At 39.3% G+C, this 23,600-nt stretch overlaps 1 protein-coding gene and 1 pseudogene across 1 annotated transcript; both read left to right on the forward strand.

Moving 5' to 3' along the window:
• Positions 1–802: 802 nt before the first annotated feature.
• LOC114684850 lies at positions 803–1,726 on the forward strand (annotated as a pseudogene).
• A 14,536-nt stretch (positions 1,727–16,262) lies between these two features.
• LOC114684851 (olfactory receptor 4C45-like) lies at positions 16,263–17,228 on the forward strand. The gene has a single exon (XM_028859404.1). The coding sequence runs from the start codon at positions 16,269–16,271 to the stop codon at positions 17,226–17,228; it is 960 nt and encodes a 319-aa protein (XP_028715237.1). The 5' UTR covers positions 16,263–16,268.
• Positions 17,229–23,600: the final 6,372 nt, after the last annotated feature.

A 23,600-nucleotide genomic window follows, 5' to 3' on the forward strand; every position in this document is an offset into this window, starting at 1 on the left:
CTCAGGAGCCAGAGGCAAGCAGATCTATGTGAGTTTGAGGCAGCCTGGTCTACAGAGCAAGATCCATGAAAGGCAAAAAGCTACACATAGAAACCCTGTCTTGAAAAACCAAAAAAACGGGGAGCAGGGGGGGTTCATAAAAGAAGGGGCGTGGGAAATCTGGCATAAAGCTGCTGTTCTTGAATTAATTATACTCAATGAGCTGTAAAAAAAAAAGTTATTTTGTCATCCAGAAAGTAAGTAACTCTCCTATAGTTCTGTCTCTGTCCCTGGGTTCATGCGCATCATATGATACAGAGGAATCATACACACAGAACACAGGATCTTTACATCCAGCAAGGCTTCAGCTTTATCTTTAGTGTAGCAATGAATTTCATGCACACTGTGTTCATAGACACTTAACGTGCACATTCATGCACAAATGTAATTTCAAATGAATTAAAATCCATGATATTTTCCACACAAGAAACAAAAAACAATAAAAGAAAGCCAAGTTTGAGATTGTTCCCAGGATTTTAAAAAAGGGGAGTTGAAGTTAACCTTCAGCCAACAACCTTAATAAGTCTTTTCTTTGTCTTGGTATTATACTAAAGTATACTACTAAGCTAACCACTTCTCATCTTCAAAATTATCTGCAAAGTGATCTTAAGTGCAGAAGTAAAATTGTAGCTTTTTATTTCATCAATTACAACAATGAGATGACGAAGTATTTTAGTTTAGAATTTAAAATATTACCACTTGGACATCCTATTTTTATTTTTCAGATGAGCATATGCATACAACTTGAACTAAATGAAGGGAAAGGATGAACAATGTCACAGAATTCATCCTCCTGGGCTTGACTCAAGACCCAGATCTGCAGAAACTCTTATTATTCATGTGCTCAATAGTGTATTTGCTCACCCTGGCAGGTAACATGCTCATCTCAGTTACCATCTTCATCAGCCCAGTCCTCGCTACTCCCATGTACTTTTTTCTGTCCTCCTTGTCCATCACAGATGGTTTCTACTCTTCTTCCATAGCACCCAAAATGATCTATGACTTGATCTCTGAGAAGAGCAGCATATCCTTCAATGGCTGCATGACTCAGCTTTTTGCTGAACATTTTTTTGGTGCAGCTGAAATCATCTTGCTGGTTTCCATGGCCTATGATCGCTATGTAGCCATCTGCAAGCCTTTGCACTACATGACCATCATGAGCAGACCTGTGTGTGTATTTCTTGTGGGGGCTGCTATAGTCCTGGGATTCATCCATGGAGGAATACAGATTTTATTTATGGCCCAGTTACCTTTCTGTGGCCCAAATATCATTGACCATTTTATGTGTGATTTAATACCACTCCTGGAGCTGGCCTGCACTGACACTCACACTCTAGGACCACTGATTGCTGCCAATAGTGGGTCACTGTGTTTACTCATTTTCTCTATGCTGGTTGCTTCCTATGTGGTCATCCTTCACTCCCTGAGGAAATCACAGTTCAGAAGGGCGTCGCAAAGCCCTGTCTACCTGTGCATCTCATGTCACTGTTGTTGTCTTATTCTTTGTACCTTGTTCATACCTGTACCTAAGGCCATGACCTCCTTCCCCACTGACAAAGCTGTGACTGTGTTTTGCACTCTGGTGACACCTATGTTGAACCCTCTAATCTATACCCTCAGAAATGAGGAGGTCAAAAAAGTTATGAAGAAGCTCTGGGGTCAAATGTGGAAAGCTGGTGATGCATAAACCTGGTGATTTGTGTTTTTAAAAACAATGTCTGGTGCTGTTTCATGGACATTTGTTCTCCTTTTTAAATGGTTAAAATTATGATAGTGAATTCTATCCTATCTGCACCAAATTTTCTTTTTTTATTTGTTGTTCTTCTCTTTACAATACATCTCTACTGCAGTCTCCCTTCCTCCGCTCCTCCCTGTTCCCACCACCTCTCCTCTCCCCAGATCTGCTGTTCCTCCATTTTCAAATTTTATTTGAATAGTAATTATATCTCTGAATGGAGTACAGTGTGGAGATGCATATATTATATATATATAATATATATATATATATATATATATATGATAAATACGGCTCTCACTTCTCATCAGATAATTTCTTTTTGCAGCAAATGAAGGCTACTACAGAGATCCACACCTAATGAAAATTCAGAGAATAAGTGACCAAGGGATGGCCTGCCCAAATAGTGCATCTTAAATGCAGTCCCTATATGTAAATCTCAGGGAACATTTCAAAACACAGGACAAGAACATTGCGAAGGCCAGAGGACTAGGATGCCTACTGTAAGATAATGATGACTAGACATAGTAGAGATGGCACACCCATGGAGTCTCAACATGTGTGATTGCTGCTGTAACATACTGCATTTTCTTATGTATCCCTTCTTCCACTGGCAGAAATATCAATTCACGTTAGGAGTATATAAGAAGGCTGGACTGACATTAAGGCTCAGAAGGAACAGTCACAGCCCACAGTGTTTTTAGAACTCCCACAGTACTCAATTTCTGTAAAATAAGAAAAACAAATATCATGTAAATCCATTTGAACAATTCTCATCATTAGTATAATGCATTCATAAAGCATAAACTTTAATATTATTGTTAGGAGAATATTTATGAAGAGGAAAGAACCAAGTACTGGTACAGTTCTATTATTGTAGGTGTGAAATAGGCCAACACTAATATGCTTGGTACCTTACATGCTCAGCACTACAGGTTGTATTTTAAATGAGGCTACATTTTAAAAGAAAGAAAGAAAGACAACTCTATATGAAAGTAGTATAGAAGGTGGGATAAGTCTTCAAGAAATTATTCACCAAATATATTTCATAGCTTCCTAAGTTAAAGAGGTTTCCAAATGTTCTACTAAAGCAGTAGGAAAAAAATCTCACTTAACAAAACCACACAGAGAGAACATTTCTACTTCATTTTCACACACACACACACACACACACAAACCCACCCCATTCAGAAGTTCTTCTATGCTATGTCTTCAAATATGAAATTATCTGTTTAAAATAAAAGATTTCAGGCTGTGCAGATTGCTCCCTGGGCACAGTGCTTGCCATGAGAACCTGAATTTGGATCCCCAATTTCCATAAAAGCCAAGCATGGCAGAAACCATCTGTGACCCCAGTGTTGGAGGAAGGAGAAGGTGGATTCCAGGGCTTGCAAGCCAACATTCTGCCTATTAGTGAACTCCAGGATCGGTGAGAGACCCTATCTCACAAAATAAGTTGGGAAATAATTGAGTAAGTCACCCAACAGTGATACACACACACACACACACACACACACACACACACACACACACACACACAGAGTAAAATTATTTTTGAAGAATTGAGAAAATTGGCTTGAGTGAATGAAAATATGGTTGATAGTTGATAAAGCCTGGACCAAATAGGCCTTACATGCCATCTTATCTCTGGCACTAATTAGTGCTATGAATGCATGTCAGCTGCTTCTCTCTGTACCTGCTTCATCTTTCCCAATTCTTCAGCAAAAGGAAGTGTATTTACATATATACTTAAATAGCAAGAAATAAATTATTCACACTGAAGTAGTGTATCAATTAAAATTGTGAAATTGCTCAAACTGTGGATAAGCTTCAGGGATGTCAGCAGAGGATAATGCATGCTGGGGCTGCCACTCCTAAGAGAAGAATCTTAGCACACAACTACTGTCCTGCACTAGCCATTCACGAGGCCTGTACAGGTTCAAGCCAGATGGGATCCCAGCACAGAGAAGAAGTGGACATGAGCTCTCATCTCTAATCAAAAAGCTATCTGCATTAACTACTTCTTGCAAAGGAAACATCAGTTTTCTCCAATGGAATTTCACTGGGTATATAAACCACACTTAAGGGTAGGCTCCATGCCCACCAGCTCTAGATGCCCAACACAAAGAATTCAGTGGTATTTCTTAGAATTTTTTTTTGTCTCATATTGCTTTGGGAATTTTTTTTTTATCTTACTCATCTTTTGCTAGTATATTATGGTTTCTGATTTTGTGTTCTTATGGGTGTGTGTGTGTGTATGTGTATGTATGTGTTATGCTTTTTCAATTTTTTTTAATTTCTAGTTGTTTGCTTTTCTTATTTACCAGTTTGTTTGAGAGAGAGAGAGAGAGAGAGAGAGAGAGAGAGAGAGAGAGAGAGAGAGAGAGAGAGAGAGAGAGAAGGCATAAATTGGATAGGTGGGGATGTAGAGAGGATCTGGTTGATGGGGAAGGGAAACAGTGATCAGAACATATTATATGAAAAGTTTTTTTTCTTTTTTGTTAATTTTTATTGATTCTCTGTGGGTTTCACACCGTGCATTCTGATCCCATTTATCTTCCTGTCCCCTCACATCTGCATTCTGCCCTTGCAGTCTCTTCCCAAAAAACTACAACACCAAATTTAAAAGAAGAGCCAAAACCAAACCAAATAAAAACAAAAAAGAAGAATCTTGTCGTGAACAATTGTAGTGTAGCCCATTGGGTCACACAGTTCACCCTTTAGTCCATTCACCTTTACTTGCAAGTGTTCGTTGTCACGAGTCATTGGTCTGGCTCTGAGCCTCTGGCTTCTGCCGCACCACCATGGACATCCTGCTGTTGTCCTGCGACATGGAGATCCTGCTGTTTTGGATTTGTAGGTTCATCCTCTTCACGTGCTCCAACAGTTCACAGATTCGGTGATGTTGGGGTGACCCAATTCATAGCCCTGCTTGTGGGACTGGGTGGTAGCTGGGTTGGTCAGTTCACTAGCTTTCCCTCATCATCATCACCCAAATAAGCTCCCTAGCACTGCCTCAGCTAGCTCACCCAATTCAGCCTACAGCAAGGAGCGAGCCTAGTCAGTTCTCCTGCTCTGAGGTCCTCAGATCCGGTCCCCCCACTCACACCCCCAGGACCAGCTCTACTGTTTTGCCCAGGCAAAGATGAAGGACCCTCTCTCCAGATTGTTGGAGAGGGCATACGAAGTGGGATGGGATCAGATCTCGTGCTCTCACACTCTCAGGGCTGGCTTACCTGCACACCAACAACAGGGTCAGCTCTACTGTGCTGCCCAGAAGGGAAGCAGAGGCTGCTTGCTTTCTCATGTGCTGCAGCCAATGAGGGTCAGGGCTAGCTATCTCTTATGACCTCAGGGCCAGCTCTATCATGTGCAGTGGTAATGGGTGAGGCGGGGGGGGGGGGGGGGGGGAACCTTTCCCTCATCCGTGCCATCATGTGGTAGATGAGGGGGAATGGAGTCTACTCTCCTGCTCTCATACCCTCAGGGTCGGCTCACCTACATCTCCAACCACAGGATCAGCTCTAGGGTGCTTACTAGGTGAGGTGCACGCCTATGGTGAGAAGCGGGTCCATCTTTCCCAAGTATGAGGATGAACTCTCCCCTGAGGAGTAGGGCCAGCTCGCCTGCTGCAATATCCATCAAGGAACAGAAACAGCTATCCCAGGGCCAGTGAAGAGTGGGGCTGGCTCAGCACAGCATGGCTCCAATGACCCCTGTGCTAACATAGGCCATGGACATTGCCACAGACCCTAGCTGCTGCAGGACTACCGACCCAAACATGGCCCTCGGTAGTGAACCATGCCCAGACATCTCTGTGGCTCCAGATAGCATCATCAATCACTCAGATCAGCATGGCCCCAGGCACAGCATGGTCCTCAGACACATACATTGTCCAAAGTGGTCAACCAGACCAGGGTCATCCACATGGCCTTCAGTGACAAAAGGAGCCCAGGACATCAACTCAGACCCTGGCTGCTATAGCGCCATGGACCCAAATGTGGCCCTCTATAGCAGCCCTGGCCCAGACTACACCATGACCCCAGATGACAGCACAGACCACTCAGATCAGGATGTCCCTAATGGCAGCATATCCCTCAGATGCCCTCATGGCCACAGATTTCAGCCCTGAACCTGGCATCTTTGTGATCTTTTGTGGCAACATGGACCACCAAATACAGACCTTGGCTGTGGTAGGACCATGGACCCAGACATGGCCCTAGGCAGCAGTCCAGGCCAGGATGTCACCATGGTCTCAGGTGGCCACACTTGGACATCAACAGGTTGCAGATGGCTGACCAAACCACAGCCCCCCGCATGGCCCCCACTGATGACAGGAGCCACAGACATCAGCACAGGCCCCCTCAGTTTATCCAGGGCCACAGATATCAACACAGATCAAGTCCTGGCCCTTGGCCATAGGCCAGGCCCTGGCATCTCCCTAGACTTTGGTGGCCAGCTGGCCATTCATATCAGCCCATTCATATCAGCTCATTCCTCACCACCCTTATCTCCAGATCCACCTCTCTCCCCAGCCCACAAATCATTCCACCTCTCCCTCTCTCCATTTCCCCACCCTATACACTCTCATTACAATGGTGCCCACAAGCCCATGCCAGGGCTTTTGATTGGGTCACAGGTGGCGCTTGGTTGAGTACTGCCCACTCCAAGGGATGGCACGGAGCTGTTGCCTTTCCTCTCTCCAATGCCCCGCCTAGAGACCTCAGGTAGTACTTGGTATGATGGTACCTGATCCCCAGGTGCCAGATGTGCTGGGCAGATTGTGACCCCCACAAGCCCAAAAGTCTAGGGGGTGCCATCTGTTTCCATCACCAATTCAGGCCCAAAAAAATATTTTCAGAAAAAGTAAAATTAAAAAGCTGCTGCTGTGAAGATATTTTCTGCAAATTAAAACATTCCTTCCTGGAGGAGTGCTCCTTAAGACTTGGGAAATAAAACTTATAAGGCTCAGAAAGTAAACAAAATCAGTGTCAGGAAGTTCTTAAGTTCTACAGACAGACATCACTTCAGGAAAACTCCTCTCCAAGTGGCTGAGCCACCTGCAAGACATTTGAGGAGCTCCACACATCAGTTTGCATGAGTCATCACCAGTGCTGAGGTGGGCTTTTCAGTGACACAGTTAGTTGTCTTTGAGTCAACACTGTTTCATATAACCCAATAAACCAATTGGCACACCAGGCTGAACTTGATGGAACTGTTCTGTTGGTAGAAGTAGTGCTCTGTCTGGGTTGACCAGATGTTTACCCAAGTCTCCCCAGAAAAAGTCACACAACAACATATATATATATATATATATATATATATATATATATATATATGTGTGTGTGTGTGTGTGTGTGTGTGTGTGTGTGTGTGTTTGGGAAACTATATTTCCCTAAATATATATAAATATATAAAAATATATAAATATATATATATATATATATATTTAGGGAAATATAGTTTCCCAAACCATATTCTGTGACTTTTGGTTTCTTTGTTCTTATTTCAGTTTTTGAGACAGGATGTGGCTGTGTGACTTCCACTGGCCTCAGACTCATTATTTATTTTCCTGCCTCCACTCATGAATGCTGGGATTACAGTCATGCACCAGTACAAACAGTGACATATCATTGTTTAACCTACCTTTTCACTCAATAGTAAGTTTTCCAGCTCAATCTCTATTGATGAATACAGATTTGATTTAATTTTATTTTACTCTTTGCAAAGTATCTTATATCTGCTATATATTAATAAAGGCACACATTGCTTATTTACCTACTTTACTACAAAACAGTTAAATGGTGAATGTATTTGTACATGTTCACATTATGATGAGCTTTTCTAAATCAATACCTGTAATTACATCAAATGATTTAATTTGGGGATTCTAAAAACATATTTTTGCCTTTATTTCTTGACAGTTTCATACACTGGTTTACAGTCCCACCATCCTTGCCGGAATTTGTTGTCTCTTATTTTCATTTTTATAATGTTTATTAATTCTTTGAAAACTTTATACAGCATGTATTGCTCATATTCTCCACAGCTCCTCCGAGGTCTGCCCCCTAGTTACTTACCCATTAAGCTTTGTGTCCTTTTTTTGTTTTCCTATCAATTCCAATTTGTGCTTCCTAACTATCTTTGGATGTGTGGCTTTTCTTTGGAGTATGATTGATTTACCAGAGGCTACATGCTTAAAGAAAGCTGATGCTCCTTCCTCCAGCAGCTAAAAATTGCCAATAGTTCCCCTGCTAGAGATGCTATTTCATGCCTAGCTCTCCTCTTGCTGATATTTGGTCTCTCTTGTTTACATAAGCCTTTTGCATGCTTTCAAAGCTGCTGTGAATCTGTATGTGCAACTGCCATTCTGTTTCCAGAAGATGCTATTTTCCTTTTTTATTTTTTTATTTAATACTTTTATAAAATATTTTTCAACAAAATGAATGGTGTTAGCTTGGCAAGGCTATGGGATACATTTTTAACATAACAAAATAAAATATAAGAAAAAACAAATCCATACCATCAAAGTTAGACAGGGAAAACAAACAGAAGGAAAAGAGCCCCAAGTGAAGGCAAAACAATCAGAGACCCACTCATTCACACATTCAGAAGTCCATAAAAATACTAAACTAAAATATATGCAGAGGACCTGGTGCAGACCCGGGCAGGCCCTGTGCTTGCTGCCTCAGTCTCTATGAGTTCATATGAGTTTTGTTCAGTTGATTCAGAGGGCCTTGTTCTCCTGGTGTCCTTCATCACCTCTGGCTCTTACACTCTTTCTGCCTCCTCTGGTGTTCCCTACGCTCTGAGGGGAGGGATTTGATGGAGACACCTCATTTAGATCTGTGTGCTTCAAAGTCTCTCATTCTCTCTGTGCTGAATGTCTGGTTGTGGGTTTCTGCATTTGTTCACATCTGCTGTAGGAGGAAGCCTCTCTGATGATGGTTTAGCAAGACACTCATCTATGAGTATAACAGAATATCATTAGAAGTCATTTTATTGTTGCCTGTTTTTTAAGACCAGTATTATTTGGTTAACCCTACATCTCAGGGCCATCTATCTCTGGTTGTTGGTCACTCAAGCAGTGTCAGGTATGGGATTCATCTTGTAGAGTGGGCTTAAGCCAAATCAAACATGATCAGTTACTCCCACAAGCTTTATGCCACCATTACCCTAGCATATTTTGAAGGCAGCACAGACTGTAGATCAAAGGTTTTGTGGCGGACTTGGTGTTCACATTTCACTTTCGGAAGCCTGCAAAGTACCTTCCCACACAAAAGATACTAGAACATGGGGTGAAGGTTCTCTATAGCAACCAGCTCTATCTCTTCATGTTCAATGAGTTGTGTGGGTGTTGTCTTCAGCAACGGAGCCCTGCTCTCAGTTATGAAGAGCAACATATTGGCTTGGCAACAGCCTGATTTGTTTGGATATTTCCATGGGACCCTTTTTGGTCAACACTGAATTGGATATAACCCAGTCAGTCCTGGTACTGGAAGCTTCATCTGATGACAAGAGATTGCCAGTTGGGACTCTTGTCTCTCTCATTATTTGGAGACTTCATTAGGACTGCCTTCATACATTTTAGGGAGTTATTCTCATCCACTCTTTAACTCTTACACTCTTTCCATCCCTCCTTATACAATAATCCTTGGGTCTTGGGAGGAGGGGGGGTGTGGTATATAAGTTTGATTTAGCAGTGACTATTCCACAGTCTCTTATTCTCTGCACCTTGGCCAATTGTTAGTCTTTGTGACCATCACTATCTACTGCAAATAGAAGTTTCTCTGATGAAGGCTGAGATATGCATTAATTTATGGGCATAACAGTAAATCACTAGATGTCAGTTCAATAGTACATCCATTAAACAGAGTAGTAGTAGTAATAGTAGTAGTAATAGTAGTAGTAGTAGTAGTAGTAGATTCTCCTCTTGGGTCTGTGATCTGCCTAGCCATAGATTCTAGGCCCAGTAATGATCTCAGTTATGGATTTCACCTTATGGAGCATGCCTTAAGTCCAATCAGAAAGTTGTTGGTTGTTCTCATAATATTCATATTACTGCACCAGTGGGCAGGTCTTGCCAGGTCAGTCATTATTGTAGCTCACACAGTACACAGCTAAGTATTCTGTTACATCCTATTTCTCCACATATCCTTTGGTTTAGTAGTATCCTGCTGTCTTTTTCACTTTGGCTCTGTAATTTAGTCTGAGGTAAATTAATATAATGTTTCTGACTTTGTTCTATCTACTTATAATTTCTTCAGCTTTCTGTGATCTCTTAGTGTTCCACGTGAATTTTAGGATTTTTTTTTTAGTTTTGTGATAAACATCTTTGAAATTTGGATATGAATTGGATTGTATTTAATTCAATAGATTGATTTCTGAAGTATAGTCATTTTCAAAATATTTTGCCAATATAGAATAATGGAATATCTTTCCATTGTTTATTGTCTTATTTCTTTCTTTACTGCCTTGGTGTTTTTCTTATGAATATTTTCACCTCCTTAGTAAAGCTTACTCCTAGATAGTCTTAAAGAATAATGAACAGAAAATAAATATTTTCTTGATTTCTTTCTCAGAAAGCTCATTGCTGGTGTGTATGAAAGCCATCGATTCCCTATGTGTTTGTTTTGTGTGTTCCTGCTTTACTGAAAATACTTGTTAACTATGCAAGACTCTGTGAGATCTTTTAAATATAGTATCTTGTTGTCTGAATATAGGATAGATTAATATCTGTCTTTCTAGCTGTCATTCCATGTGTATATTTCTCTAGTCTTATGCTCTAATTAAGACTCTGAGCACTGTCCTAGTTTGTGTCTGTATTACTGTGATAAACACCGTGACAAAAACGAACTTGGAAGAAAAGGGTTCATTCTTCATCACAATCCATCATTGAGGGAAGTCAGGACAGGAACTCAAGCAGGATCCTAGAGACAGAAACTAAAGATGGAGACCATGGAGGACAGATTCTACTCAATAGCTTTCTCTTCATGGCTAACTTACCTTACTTTTTATACAACCCAGGATCACTTGCCCAGGAGTGGCACCACTCACAGTGGATTTAGCCCTCCTGTATCAATCATTAATTAAGAAAATGCCCACAGACCTGCCTGAAGGCCAATTTAATGAAGATATTTTCTTAATCGAGGTTCCCTCTTCCTAGATGACTCTAGCTGTGTCAAACTGACAAAAAAAAATAAATAAATAACTAGCATAAGCACTACATTGAATAAAAGAGTGCCATATAGAAGTTTGTTTTTATTTTATTTCATACAGTCCCCTTTGACAGTTAATTGCCTTATTTTCTGAGAGACTAAAGTCCTAGCCAAAAATCCTTACTTACATCTCAAGGCGTACTCCCTACTTTTTTCTCCAGCAGTTTGAGAGTTTTGAGGACTTCCATTGATGTCCTTGACCTGTCTGGAGCAGATTTGTCTTCAGAGTCAGAGAAAAATATCTAGTTTCTTTCTTCTATATGTGAATATCCAGTTTTTCCAGAACTCTATTGAAGATGCTGTCTTTTATCTAATGTGTATTTAATAACTGACTTCATAAGTTTCTTTTCCACATCTTAGATTAGTTCCTCATCTACTTAGTTGGGTCCTCTATTTGATCTCTGCATTTTAAAAACATAATACTATGAAGAGCTAGAATATAGAAAGGAATTCTGTAAAAACTCACCTCTGGACGTGGCATGCTGTTACACACAAGACATGGCTGTTCCAACATGAGGTCTTCACACTAACAAGCATGGAAGCCTGGCAGAGGTGGTGCACACCTTTAATCCCAGCACTCAGGAGGCAGAGGCTCTGTGAGCTCCAGGCCAGCCTGGTCTACAAAGTGAGTTGCAGGACAGACTCCAAAGCTACACAGAGAAACCCTGTCTTCAAAACAAAACAAAACAAAACAAAATAACAAGCATGGAGTGAGGAGATTATCCTGATGCCCAACTCCTAGCTGACAAGTTACAGGCATTGATGGATCTTAATGGAGGGAGAGTTACTTTTTTGGAGATGTCTGGGGAATTGTGAAGTTGCTCATTCCTCAGTAGATGACCCCAAACATGTACTTGAATGGGCAGCACTAGTTTCATCTAGTGGATTATTTTTTAAAAAAAAAATCTGGAGGGAGATGGGAAATATGTGGGAGGGAGCAAGGAAAGCAGGAGGAATGAAATAGGGGTAGATGTGACCAATGTGTATTCTATACATGTGTGAAATTTTGAGTCAACCAAAAAAACTAGTTAAAGCTGATACTATTTTCTGCAAGTTCAACTTTTTCATCGTTGTTTTCTAGTGTTGAGGGGGATATAAGTTTATGGAGTTTTTATAGTGAAGTGTTGTCTAATGCATATATATGTATATCTATATCTTTGTTGTGCCTTGTACATTAGTTTGGTTTTCTATTTATAGATTTTCCTCTTTTCTCTCTGTTTTTGCTTGTTTTATTTTGTGTGAGTCTTCCATGTGGGTTGTTTTCACTTGTATTTATGTTCAGGAGGAAAGCTGACTGCAGTAACTACTATGATGCTTTGACAAAAGTCTCAGTGTTAATTACAGGAGAAGAAGTTGTGCTCATGACTTATCTCCCTGTAGTATTTGCAGACATGAGTATGAGAGTCCTGGATGGAAAAATGTGGTATATTCAAGGAGTAAAGGGAAGATGGGGCATGGAATAAAGGAGAGGAATAGGAATGAGGGGGAAAGTATATAGACTAGAAATATGAAAATCTATAAAAAAAATATTGTATAGTAGGTTTGGGAAAAGAAGGACATAAAAGGGACTTTTCTAACAACCTGTACTTTACAACACATTAAACACTTGAAGTACAAAGGTGTAACTACCTAGTCTGTCCAACAATGGCAGTACCAGGTTCCACACAAGCTTCCATGTAGCCCTTTCATGTCTCACTCTGGAGATGAGACCACGGTCATAGAGTTGTACTCTTTGGTGAAATTCCACAAGTTGCGGTCTGCTCCTGCTGTGCTCTAGTCTTTTCTTGTAGTTAGGTCCATTCCTGGAATCCCTAGGTCCATAACTTTCTCTTCTGGAGTATGACATAAAAGAAAAGATTGTAGGCACTGGAAATCTCACTATTTCAAATTCCTACATCCCTCATTCCATACTTTCCAGAGATCTACTGAGAACTCTTTAATCTCTGGATTGGGTTGCCACAAGTGACTGAATCCTGGACCAATTTCCTCTTTGGCCTCTTGAGGAATTGGCTTCAGGCTTTATTCTTGGCCCCAAAGCTGTTGGCTGAGCTGTGCTGGCTTGTCTTGTCCCTAATGGCAAGTTCTCCATAATCATGTGGGTTTTGTTTCACTTCATTCTGCTTTGTTTTGTTATTATGTCACCTCTTTCATGGACTTCCAAAGTTCTTCAGTTTCTCTCTGTGGAAGTCTCCTCATTCTTATTTCCTGTTTTCGACTCTCTCTCATTCATTGGCTCACACTGAGGAGGAGCCTGTAGTCTGCCATCATATCCAGAAGTCCAAGTTTGGTTTGGGTTTGGTGTTTGTTTTTTTTTTTTTTTGGGGGGGGGGGAGTGTTGTGTAGTGTAATTCTCTATTTAATTAGGGTACCACATTAAGTGTTGGCCATATAAAATTAGTTTTGAAGAATTCTTCCTTCTCAATTTTGTGGAAGAGTTCAAGAAGTGCTGTTATAATCCCACAAGATGATGGGAGAATAAACAAGAATAGCCAACTGGTTCAGGGATTTTTTTTTCATGATGACCTGCTTTAGACTCCAAAAGGAATCAAATTTAAGCATGTGCTCCAACATAGATGAATTAAAGTCATTACTCTAAGTGAAACAAGATATATATAAAGAAGGGCTGCGTGAAGTTCATTGGTAGAATAGTTTCTAGAATACAAGAATAGGAACTCATTTCACAACCCAAATGCATTTCTGAAACTAGCCACTGCTAATGATGACTGTGTGAACCAGGTGGGAGTAAGCAGAAGGCCTTAGCAAAGATTTCCAAAGAGGCAATTATCAATCCTCTGGGTACTTGCTAAGCCAAAATCAGACCCTCCAGACTATGCAAACCTATTTAAATATTTCTTTAGCATCAAAAAAAGAAGAATTAAAACAAAGGGTCATTGTGTCGATGACTGGAGCAGAGTGGGAATCAATAAGATGATTTGTTTAAGAGTAGTTACTCTTAATATGGGAAGGTTTCTAGGGAGATGGAATTAAAGAGGAGCTGAAGTTGAGAAATGATAGGAATTCTCTCTCCATGTTGTTAATAGATCTTAGAAAGCAAAAAAAAAAATGCCCAAAAGTGTAAGGAGGAAAAGTCTAAACCATTTGATTTTATTCTCTTATACATGTCAAAGTTGCATATACTAATGTTTTCTGATTTGCATAATTGGGCTTTATTCTCAGCATTGTTACCTGAAAACTACTGTGGTATGTCTGGGTGCATGCATGCACGAGGGGTGGGAGTGTAAGTGTGTGTATATTCACAGCACCAGTCACAGAAAATCAAGAATGTATGAATTAAATCCTAGGAATATCAAAGCTCCTAACTGAAATACTTCATTTTTTGGAGAAAATGCTGACAATAGGACCAATAAATAAATAAATGAATATGTCTAAATTAAAGAATTTTCTAGAAAAAATATTAATTCCAATGTTAGCTTTGAGAGTTCACTGCACACTGCTGGGTGTGCCTAGAGGGGAAGAAACAATGACTGCAGCAATCAGCAAACAGAGGAATCCACAACCAACTACAACTGGTAAGTGAAAACTAAATCTTTTCTCCCAAAATGTAAGCACATTAACCTGATTTAGCCAATTTATTCTCACTGAAGTAGACTTTGTGGTTATACACTTAATTTGAAGTTTTATATTTTTCTGTGAAATTAACTGAGACACAATAGCATGAAAATACCATTGGTGATTTTACTTAATTAGATGATGCTAAGAATGATTGTAGTCATTTCTAAAATACTGTGGTTAAGGTCTGCATCTCACTAAATACATTGATTCTAGATGGCTGTTTGTAATGACTTGAAGTTTTTCCTGCCTCATGATTTCTGCACTGTCACTTTGAAGTTAGAATTTGTGAGTTAAACTTAGAGAATGATTAACTATATTGTACCCATCTCTAGATGTCATGAACAGAGTAAAGACAATCTGGGATTAAATCAAATTGAAGAACAAATGTGCTCCTTCTCACGTCCTCTTCTCTTCACTCTACTGGGGCTGAAATAGTGTGTATGCTGATGAGCTCTGTATCCAGAATTTCATTTTTTTGAAGCTGGGATAGGGTGAGGAATTTTGGGTATAATTTTGGGTAGGTCTTACAGGAAAAGATAAAGAAGTATAAAATAACTCAGCTCATTACGAACAACTCTAATTCATACTTAAAAGTCTGCTTCTAGTTCATTTAAAAGAATATGTTGTACTATCCTCAATGTTTTTTCAACTTGGCAATGAAAACTAGAAGTTCGTCTTATTTTGGGTGAATTTACTGTTAAAAGAAAAAGTGTGGTGTCTTAGCTAACCCTGTCATTTGTGTCTTATCAATAAAAATTCAGGATAACCTCATATCTAGTTTAATTCTAGTTGTAAAATATGATTAGGGAGGATAAATTTGCCTAATTCTGAGAATAACTTTAATATTTGAACAAAGTTCAACCACAAGAAAAATTTATTCAGGTAATACTGTGGTGTTTGGGGGAGATTTTGTGTCACTTGCATGTAAACATCTAAATATGGAGAAAAGAAACATAAAAGAAATTGCCACAGAGAACCAGGGATAAAATCTGGAATGCAGTGTGCTCAATGAGCTGTAAGTTATATGGTTCTTTGAAACCTGGAAAGAAGATACTCCCTCCATAGCCACATCTCTATCTCTAGGAGCAGGTGCAATAATCTTATGAAATGCTCTTCTAGGAAAAACAAGAATTGTAGATTAGATGTGAGAGCTTTAAGTTCAGCAACACTTGTCTTTGTAATGTGTAATGTAATGTATTGTTGTTCATTAAATACTGCACTTTTTACAAAAATAACTAATAACTATGTAAATAGACAAAACTTCAGTATAATTGAAATAGATGCTATCTGCCCTCAAAAAAATGAAATAAGCTATTACAGGGACTGGTTAGAAAAAAATGGGGGCTGGAGAGATGGCTCAGCTGTTAAAGGCTAGGCTCACAACAAAAAATATAAGAAAAAAATTGGAAGTCACCCTTTTCATCTAAATAATGATAGGTTTATTGTAGCATTCATCAGGTCCTGTCATATTCTAAGAAAATTCACTAGGAATAATACAACCTAATTCTGTTCTTTATACCTGCATGGGATGTAATATTATCTGCAGAGATGAGCAGAAATGCAACTACATCGGCCTCAAGGACCAGAAGAAATGAGATGATGTAGTATTTCACTGTTTCATTTTAAGTATCATCACTGGGACAACCTATGGTTTCTTTTCAGATGACCATATGCTCACAGCCTGAACTAAACTGACAGAAAGGATGAGCAATGTCACAGAATTCATCCTCCTGGGCTTGACTCAAGACCCAGATCTGCAGAAACTCTTATTTATTGTGTGCTCAATAATCTATTTGCTCACACTGGCAGGTAACATGATCATCTCATTCACCATCTTTATCAGCCCAGCCCTGGCCATGCCCATGTACTTTTTTCTGTCCTACTTGTCCATCATAGATGGTTTCTACTCTTCTTCCATAGCACCCAAAATGATCTATGACTTGATCTCTGAGAAGAGCAGCATATCCTTCAATGGCTGCATGATTCAGCTTTTTGCTGAGCATTTTTTCGCTGGAGCTGAAATCATCTTGCTCATTTCCATGGCCTATGATCGTTATATAGCAATCTGCAAGCCTTTGCATTACATGACCATCATGAGAAGATCTGTGTGTGTTTCCTTGGTGGTAGCAGCTGGAATTGTGGGATTTGTTCATGGAATGATACAGACTACATTTATATCCCAGTTGCCTTTCTGTGGCCCCAATACCATTAATCACTTTATGTGTGATTTAATACCACTTCTAGAGTTGGTCTGCACTGACACTCACACTCTGGGGCCACTGATTGCTATGAACAGTGGGTCACTGTGTTTACTCAGTTTCTGTATGCTGATTGCTTCCTATGTGGTCATCCTTCACTCCCTGAGGAAACACAGTTCAGAAGGGCGTCGAAAAGCCCTGTCTACCTGTGCATCTCATGTCTCTGTTGTTGTCTTATTCTTTGTACCTTGCTCATTCTTGTATGTAAGACCAATGACTTCCTTCCCCATTGACAAAATTGTGAGTGTGTTTTACACCCTGGTGACTCCTCTGTTGAACCCTTTAATCTACACCTTCAGAAATGAGGAGGTCAAGAAGGTTCTTAAGAAACTCTTGGGTCAAGTAAGGTCAAACAAAAAATTAAAGAAGTCCAGTGATTTTCTATATTTAGATAGTAATATCTAGTGATACTCCATATGGATTTCTTTTCCCTAAATGATTTAAATTGATAATGTCTATTATACTGTGCATCAAAATTAACACATGGATGACTTTCGTACTAATGTAATAGAAACAATATAATAACACATGTAGAAAATGTGTATGAACATATCAGAATGATAAGAATTTCTGTGACACTAAAAAATTATCATTTCTTTGTTCCAATTTTACATAGTATCTAAAATAAATTATTAGGAACTATTGTCACCCTAGTCTGCTTAGAATGTATTTCTATGTTGGAATTTGTTACCCCAGCTCAAAATCTTCCTCCTCTTTTTCACACTTTCTAGCTTGTAGTGACATTTACCCTATTCTCAATTTCAATGAGGTCAAAAAATGACAACAAATGCTGAGGAGGAAGCAGGAAAAGGGGAACCCTTATTCACCATGGTGGAAGGGTAAACTAATACAGCCACTGTAAAAAACAGGGTTTTTCAAAACAACTAAAAAATAGAACAATGTCCCTGCTGTAACACTCCTAGGCATTTCCTCAGAGGACTCCAACCTGAAACAGAGATATCTGTACATTTGTGTTAGTTGATGCTCTATTTACACTAGCTAAGACATAGGATTAACCAAGATGCAAATCACTTGTGAATGGATGATGAAAATATGACAATATACATAATGGATTTTTATTCCACACTAAAAAAAGGAAGATAAATAATCTTTATATAAATAATTGATTCTAAAAAATAATATATGGAATGACATAACCTAGATCCATAGTGACAAATATGGTATGTTCTCTTTCACATGTGGATCCTTGATGTTTATATTTCTGTATTTAAGTTAAAGTCCCTATAGATAGATCCCTGAAAGCAAGAAAAGAAATTAAGAAGTTATGAAAAGGGAAGGGATTTGCAGAGGAGGAATAATAAACACACATGATGTGAAAGTAGATGTGTAAATACTAGAGACTGAAATGTTTAAATGGTGCGGGGATGGGGAAAGTGAGAGTGATGGGGAGGGATAAACAGAAACTAAGAATATACGATATACGAAAAACCCTGTGGAAACCTGTGACTTTATAAACTAACGAAAGAGTACCGTAGCCTAACCTGAGTCAAAGTCACTATTGGTTGATTTTTACTGCTTAATTTTATTTATATTTTTTGTTTGTTTTTAATTACTTATTTTATTTTTGAGATTATAATACAATTACATCATTGCTCCCTCCCTTTTCTCCCTCCAAACCCTCTTGTATAACCCTGTTTGATTTCTTTTAAATTCCTGATGTTTTTGTTAATAATTACTGTTACATACATTATGTATATACATATGTATATTCCTAAATACATAAATACAAATTGTTCAGTCTATATAATGAACAATTGACAGAAAGATTGTAAGAGCCAAAGTATCAGGGAGTTTGCTCTGAGATTGTGTCTCCTAGTAATGTTCAAAGCTACACCCATGAAGTCTCACGGACATGATTGCCTCAACATAAGCTGAACAAGGACAGCAGCAACAGACATGGTAGTGTGGACAAGGGAAAGGCCCAGAGAACTCAAACCTACACAAATACAACAGGCAATGAAAGAATGCTAAAAGCAGGAGAAATGGTCTTATCCAGGAAGAAAGGAGCACATCAGTTGATTATCCAATACCAAATGGTCAGTGCTGGAAACATACATACAAGTAACATAATTTTTAAAAGAGTTTAACAAGTAGATATGTATGGTGCTTCAGAAGCCATAGTTTACCAAACAAAAAAATCCCAGCATGCCCATCAGCCTAGGGGAAATCAAATACTATTGTTCTGCTAAAGGAATATAGCAATAAAATGACTCCCAATGACATTCTGCTATACCCATAGACCTGTGCCTCACTCACACATCATAAGAGAAGCTTTCTCCTGCAATAGGTGGGAACTAACACAGAGGCCCACAACTGGACAGTGTACAGAGAATGAGAGACCTTGGAACACCCAGTCCTAAATGTAATGTCTTCATCAGACTTCACCCTTCAGGATTCAGTGATCTATGTGAAGGAGGAGAGAGAAAGATTGTAAGAGCCAGATGGCATGGATGACTCCAAGGAAACAGTGTCTTCCCGACACCACAAGACTGGTGCATATATGAACTCATAGAGATTGTGGCAGCACATAGAGGCATTACACAGGTTCAAGCCAGACAGGGTCACAGGCTGAGAATGGGGAGTACACATGAACTTCCAACCCTATCTAAGAAGCTATCTCCAACTGACATCAGCTTGCAAAGGAAAAATTAGTTCTCTCCAAAGAAGTCTCACTGGGTATATTAACCACACATCAGGTTAGGGCCTATGCCCAACAGTGTATGGCAAACACAAAATGAACTCCCTAGTATTTTTATAGACTTTATGCCTCATCTTTCCTTATTTGGGATTTTTTTTTCTGTCATACTAGAGTTGCTTTCCAAATTGGTTTCCAATTTTGGCTTTTTTAATGAATTTTGTTTTGTGGTGTGTGTGTGTGTGTGTGTGTGTGTGTGTGTGTGTGTGTGTATTGTCCATATATGCAAGTGTGTTTCATGTTTTTCATTTGCTCTGGTGTGTGTATGTGTATATAGTGTCCATGTGTGTAAGTGTGTTTTATGTTTTTCATTTGCTGTGTGTGTGTGTGTGTGTGTGTGTATAGTATCCATGTATATAAGTGTGTTTCATGCTTTTTATTTGCTCTGTTTTTTTTTATTCTGGTTTGTTTGGTGGTTGTTAGTTTGCCTGTTGGGTTTATAAAGAGAGAAAGAAGTGTATGGAGTTTGGGGAGAAGGTTCTGGGATGACCAAGGAGAGGGGAAACTGTGATCAGAATACATTGTTTAAAATTTTATTTTCAAAATCAATTCCAGTAATATCCAGGATGTTTGAGCTGTTGTTGAGAGACCTTTGTAGCCACCTGAAACAAAACAAATTACTGACACCACTTTTAGTGGCCAAACAGAACTAATTGCAAGAACTTTTTGCTGAATTTAAAAGCTTGCAAGAAAAAAAAAAAAAACATATGATCATCTCACTAGATGCTGAAAAGGACTTTGACAAAATACAACACCCCTCTTGGAGAGATCAGGAATACAGGGGAACATACCTAAACATAATAAAGGCAATTTACAGCAAGCCAACAGACAACATCAAAGTAAATGGAAAGAAAGCTGAAGCAATTCTAAAATCAGGAACAAGACAAGGCTGTCCTCTCTCCCCATATTTATTCAATATAGTACTTGAAGTTCCAGCCAGAGCAATAAGACAACATAAGGAGATCAAGGGGATACAAATTGGAAAGGAAGCTTTCACTATTTGCAGATGATATGATAGTAAACATAAGTGATCCCAAAAATTCAACCAAGGAACGCATACAGCTTATAAACACCTTCAGCAATGTAGCAGGATACAAGATTAACTCAAAAAAAGAAGTAGCCCTCCTATATACAAATGACAAACAGACTGAGAAAGAAATCAGAGATACATTACCCTTTCAATAGCCACAAATGATATAAAACACCTTTGTGTAAATTTAACTAAATAAGCAAAGGACCTGTATGACAATAAATTTAAGTCCCTGAAGAAAGAAATTGAAGAAGATGACAGAAAAATGGAAAGATCTCCCATGCTCATGAATAGGTAGGATTAACATAGTAAAAATGGCAATCTTACTAAAAGCAATCTACAGATTCAATGCAATCCCCATCAAAATGCCGACACAATTCTTCACAGACCTGGAAAGAACAATACTCAACTTCATATGGAAAAACAAAAAACCCAGCATAGCCAAAAGAATCCTGTACAATAAAACAACCTCTAGAGGCATCATGATCCCTGACTCCAAGCTCTACTATACAGCTACAGTAATAAAAAACAGCTTAGTACTGGCGTAAAAACTGACATACGGACCAATGGAATCAAACTGAAGACCCTGACATTAATCTGCATACCTATGAACATATGATTTTCGACAAAGAAGCCAAAACTATACAATGGAAAAAACAAAGCATCTTCAACCAATGGTGCAGGCATAACTGGATGTAAGCATGTAGAAGACTGCAAATAGATCCTTATCTGTCACCATGCACAAAACTTAAGTGCAAGTGGATCAAAGACCTCAACATAAATCCAGTTACTCTGAACCTGATAGAAGAGAAAGTAGGAAGTAGTCATGAATGCATTGGCACCAGAGATCACTTCCTAAATATAACACCAGTAGCACAGACACTGAGAGAACAATCAATCAATGGGACATCTTGAAACTGAGAGGCTTTTGTAGGGCAAAGGACATGGTCAACAAGACAAAATGACAGCCTACAGAATGGGAAAAGATCTGCACCAAACCCACTTATAAAGAACTCAAGAAATTAGACATCAAAATACACAACAGTCCAATTAAGAAATGGACTGTAGAGCTAAACAGAGAATTCTCAACAGAAGAAGCTCAATGGCTGAAAGACATTTAAGGAATTGCTCAGTATCCTTAGTCATCAGGGAAATGCAAATCAAAACGACCCTGAGATACCATCTTGCACTCGTCAGAATGGCTAATATCAAAAACACTGAAGACAGCTTATGTTGGAGAGGATATGGAGCAAGTTGAACACTCCAACACTGTTGGTGGGAATGCAAGCTTGTACAGCCACTCTGGAAATCAATATGGCGTTTTCTTAGAAAATTGGGAATCAACCTCCCTCAAGACCCAGCTATATCATCTTAGACATATACCCAAGGAATGCTCAATCATACCACAAAGACACATGCTCAACTATATTCATAGCAGCATTATTTGTAATAGCAAGAACCTGGAAACAACCTAGATGCCCTTCAACTGAAGAATGAATAAATAAAATGTGGTACATATACACAATGGAGAGAAAAAACATATACACTCAGCAGAGAAAAACAATGACATCATGAGGTTTGCAGGCAAATGGATGGAACTAGAAAAAATCATCCTGAGTGAAGTAACCCAGACTCAGAAAGACAAAGTACATGGTATGTACTCACTCATAAGTGGATACTAGATGTAAAGAAAGGATAACCAGACTGCAACTCACAACTCCAGGGAGGCTACCTAGTAAAGGGAACCCTAAAAAAGACACAGGAATTGCCCAATGACATAGAAATGGATGTTATCTACAAGAGCCAACTGGGGGAGGGGGTAATGGAGGGCAAGGGTCAGTGGAAAGAGGGCTTAGGGGAGCAGGAGGTCCCAGCTGGATCAGGAACAAAGTGGGAGAACAAGGAAAGAGATAAATTTATCATTTACCATGATAAATGAAGACCCCAGGGTATAGGAAGAAGCAGAGTTCTAGAGAGGTCCCCAGAAATCCGCAAAGATACCTCCACTATAGACTACAGGCAATGGTCAAGAGAATGCCTGAGATGACCTGCTCTGGTGAGCGAATGGCCGAACACCCTAACTGTCATGATAGAACTCTCATCCAGTGACTGATGAAAGCAGATGCAGAGATCCGCAGCCAGGCCCCAGGTGGAGCTCCAGAAGTCCAATCGGCGAGAGAGAGGAGGGATTACATGAACAAGAGATATTGAGACCATGATTGGAAGAAAAAAAAAAAAAAGCACAGGGACAAATAGCCAAGCTAGTGAACCAATAGCTTAGGAGCCCCCATGGAACTGGACTAGGCCCTCTGGAAAAGTGAGACAGTTGATTAGCTTGAACTCTTTGTGAGGTCCCCAGGCAGTGGAACCAGGACCTGTCCTTGGTACATGAGCTGGCTTTTTGAAACCTAGGGCTTATGCTGAGACACTTTGCTCAGCCTTGGTGTAGGGAGGAAGAGACTGGACCAGCCTCAACTGAATCTACCAGACTGGGCTGACTCCCCAGGGGAGACCTTGCCTTGGAGGAGGTAGGAATGGTGGGTGGGTTGAGGGGGAATGCAGGAAGGTGGGAGGAGGGAGGACAGGGGAATCTGTGGCTGATATGTAAAATTAAATTAATTATAGAATATTTTTTTTAAAAAAAAGAAAGATAAGTGAATAACTAACTGCTTAAAGAATAAGAAAAAAAGGAAGTTTTCTAGAAATTGATGATCAAGATGGCAATATGAATGTGCTTAATGTCACTTAAATTTGAAATTCAATTGGTTAAAACAGCATCCTATGGATATATATATATATATGCATATGTAGAAATATGTATATAACCCTACATATAAATAGCTTTAGAAATAAAAAGTAAGAGCAGCCCATGAGTGAGGCTGGTGGCAAAGAAAGGCACAAAAACAAACAAACAAACCATCAGCCATAGAACAAAATGTTTTGTTTTGCGAGCCCTGGAATTCAGGAGTATATGTTAATTATATTTAAAATCAAAAGAGGATAACAAAGAAAGAGGATTCCATTTGCATAT

This window comes from Peromyscus leucopus, chromosome 4 (genome assembly GCF_004664715.2).
Source record: "Peromyscus leucopus breed LL Stock chromosome 4, UCI_PerLeu_2.1, whole genome shotgun sequence".
Classification (NCBI taxonomy): domain Eukaryota; kingdom Metazoa; phylum Chordata; class Mammalia; order Rodentia; family Cricetidae; genus Peromyscus; species Peromyscus leucopus.

Coding starts and splice junctions, on each gene's coding strand:
- LOC114684851 (XM_028859404.1), top strand. CDS start 16,269: ATGAGCAATGTCACAGAATTCATCCTCCTGGGCTTGACTCAAGACCCA.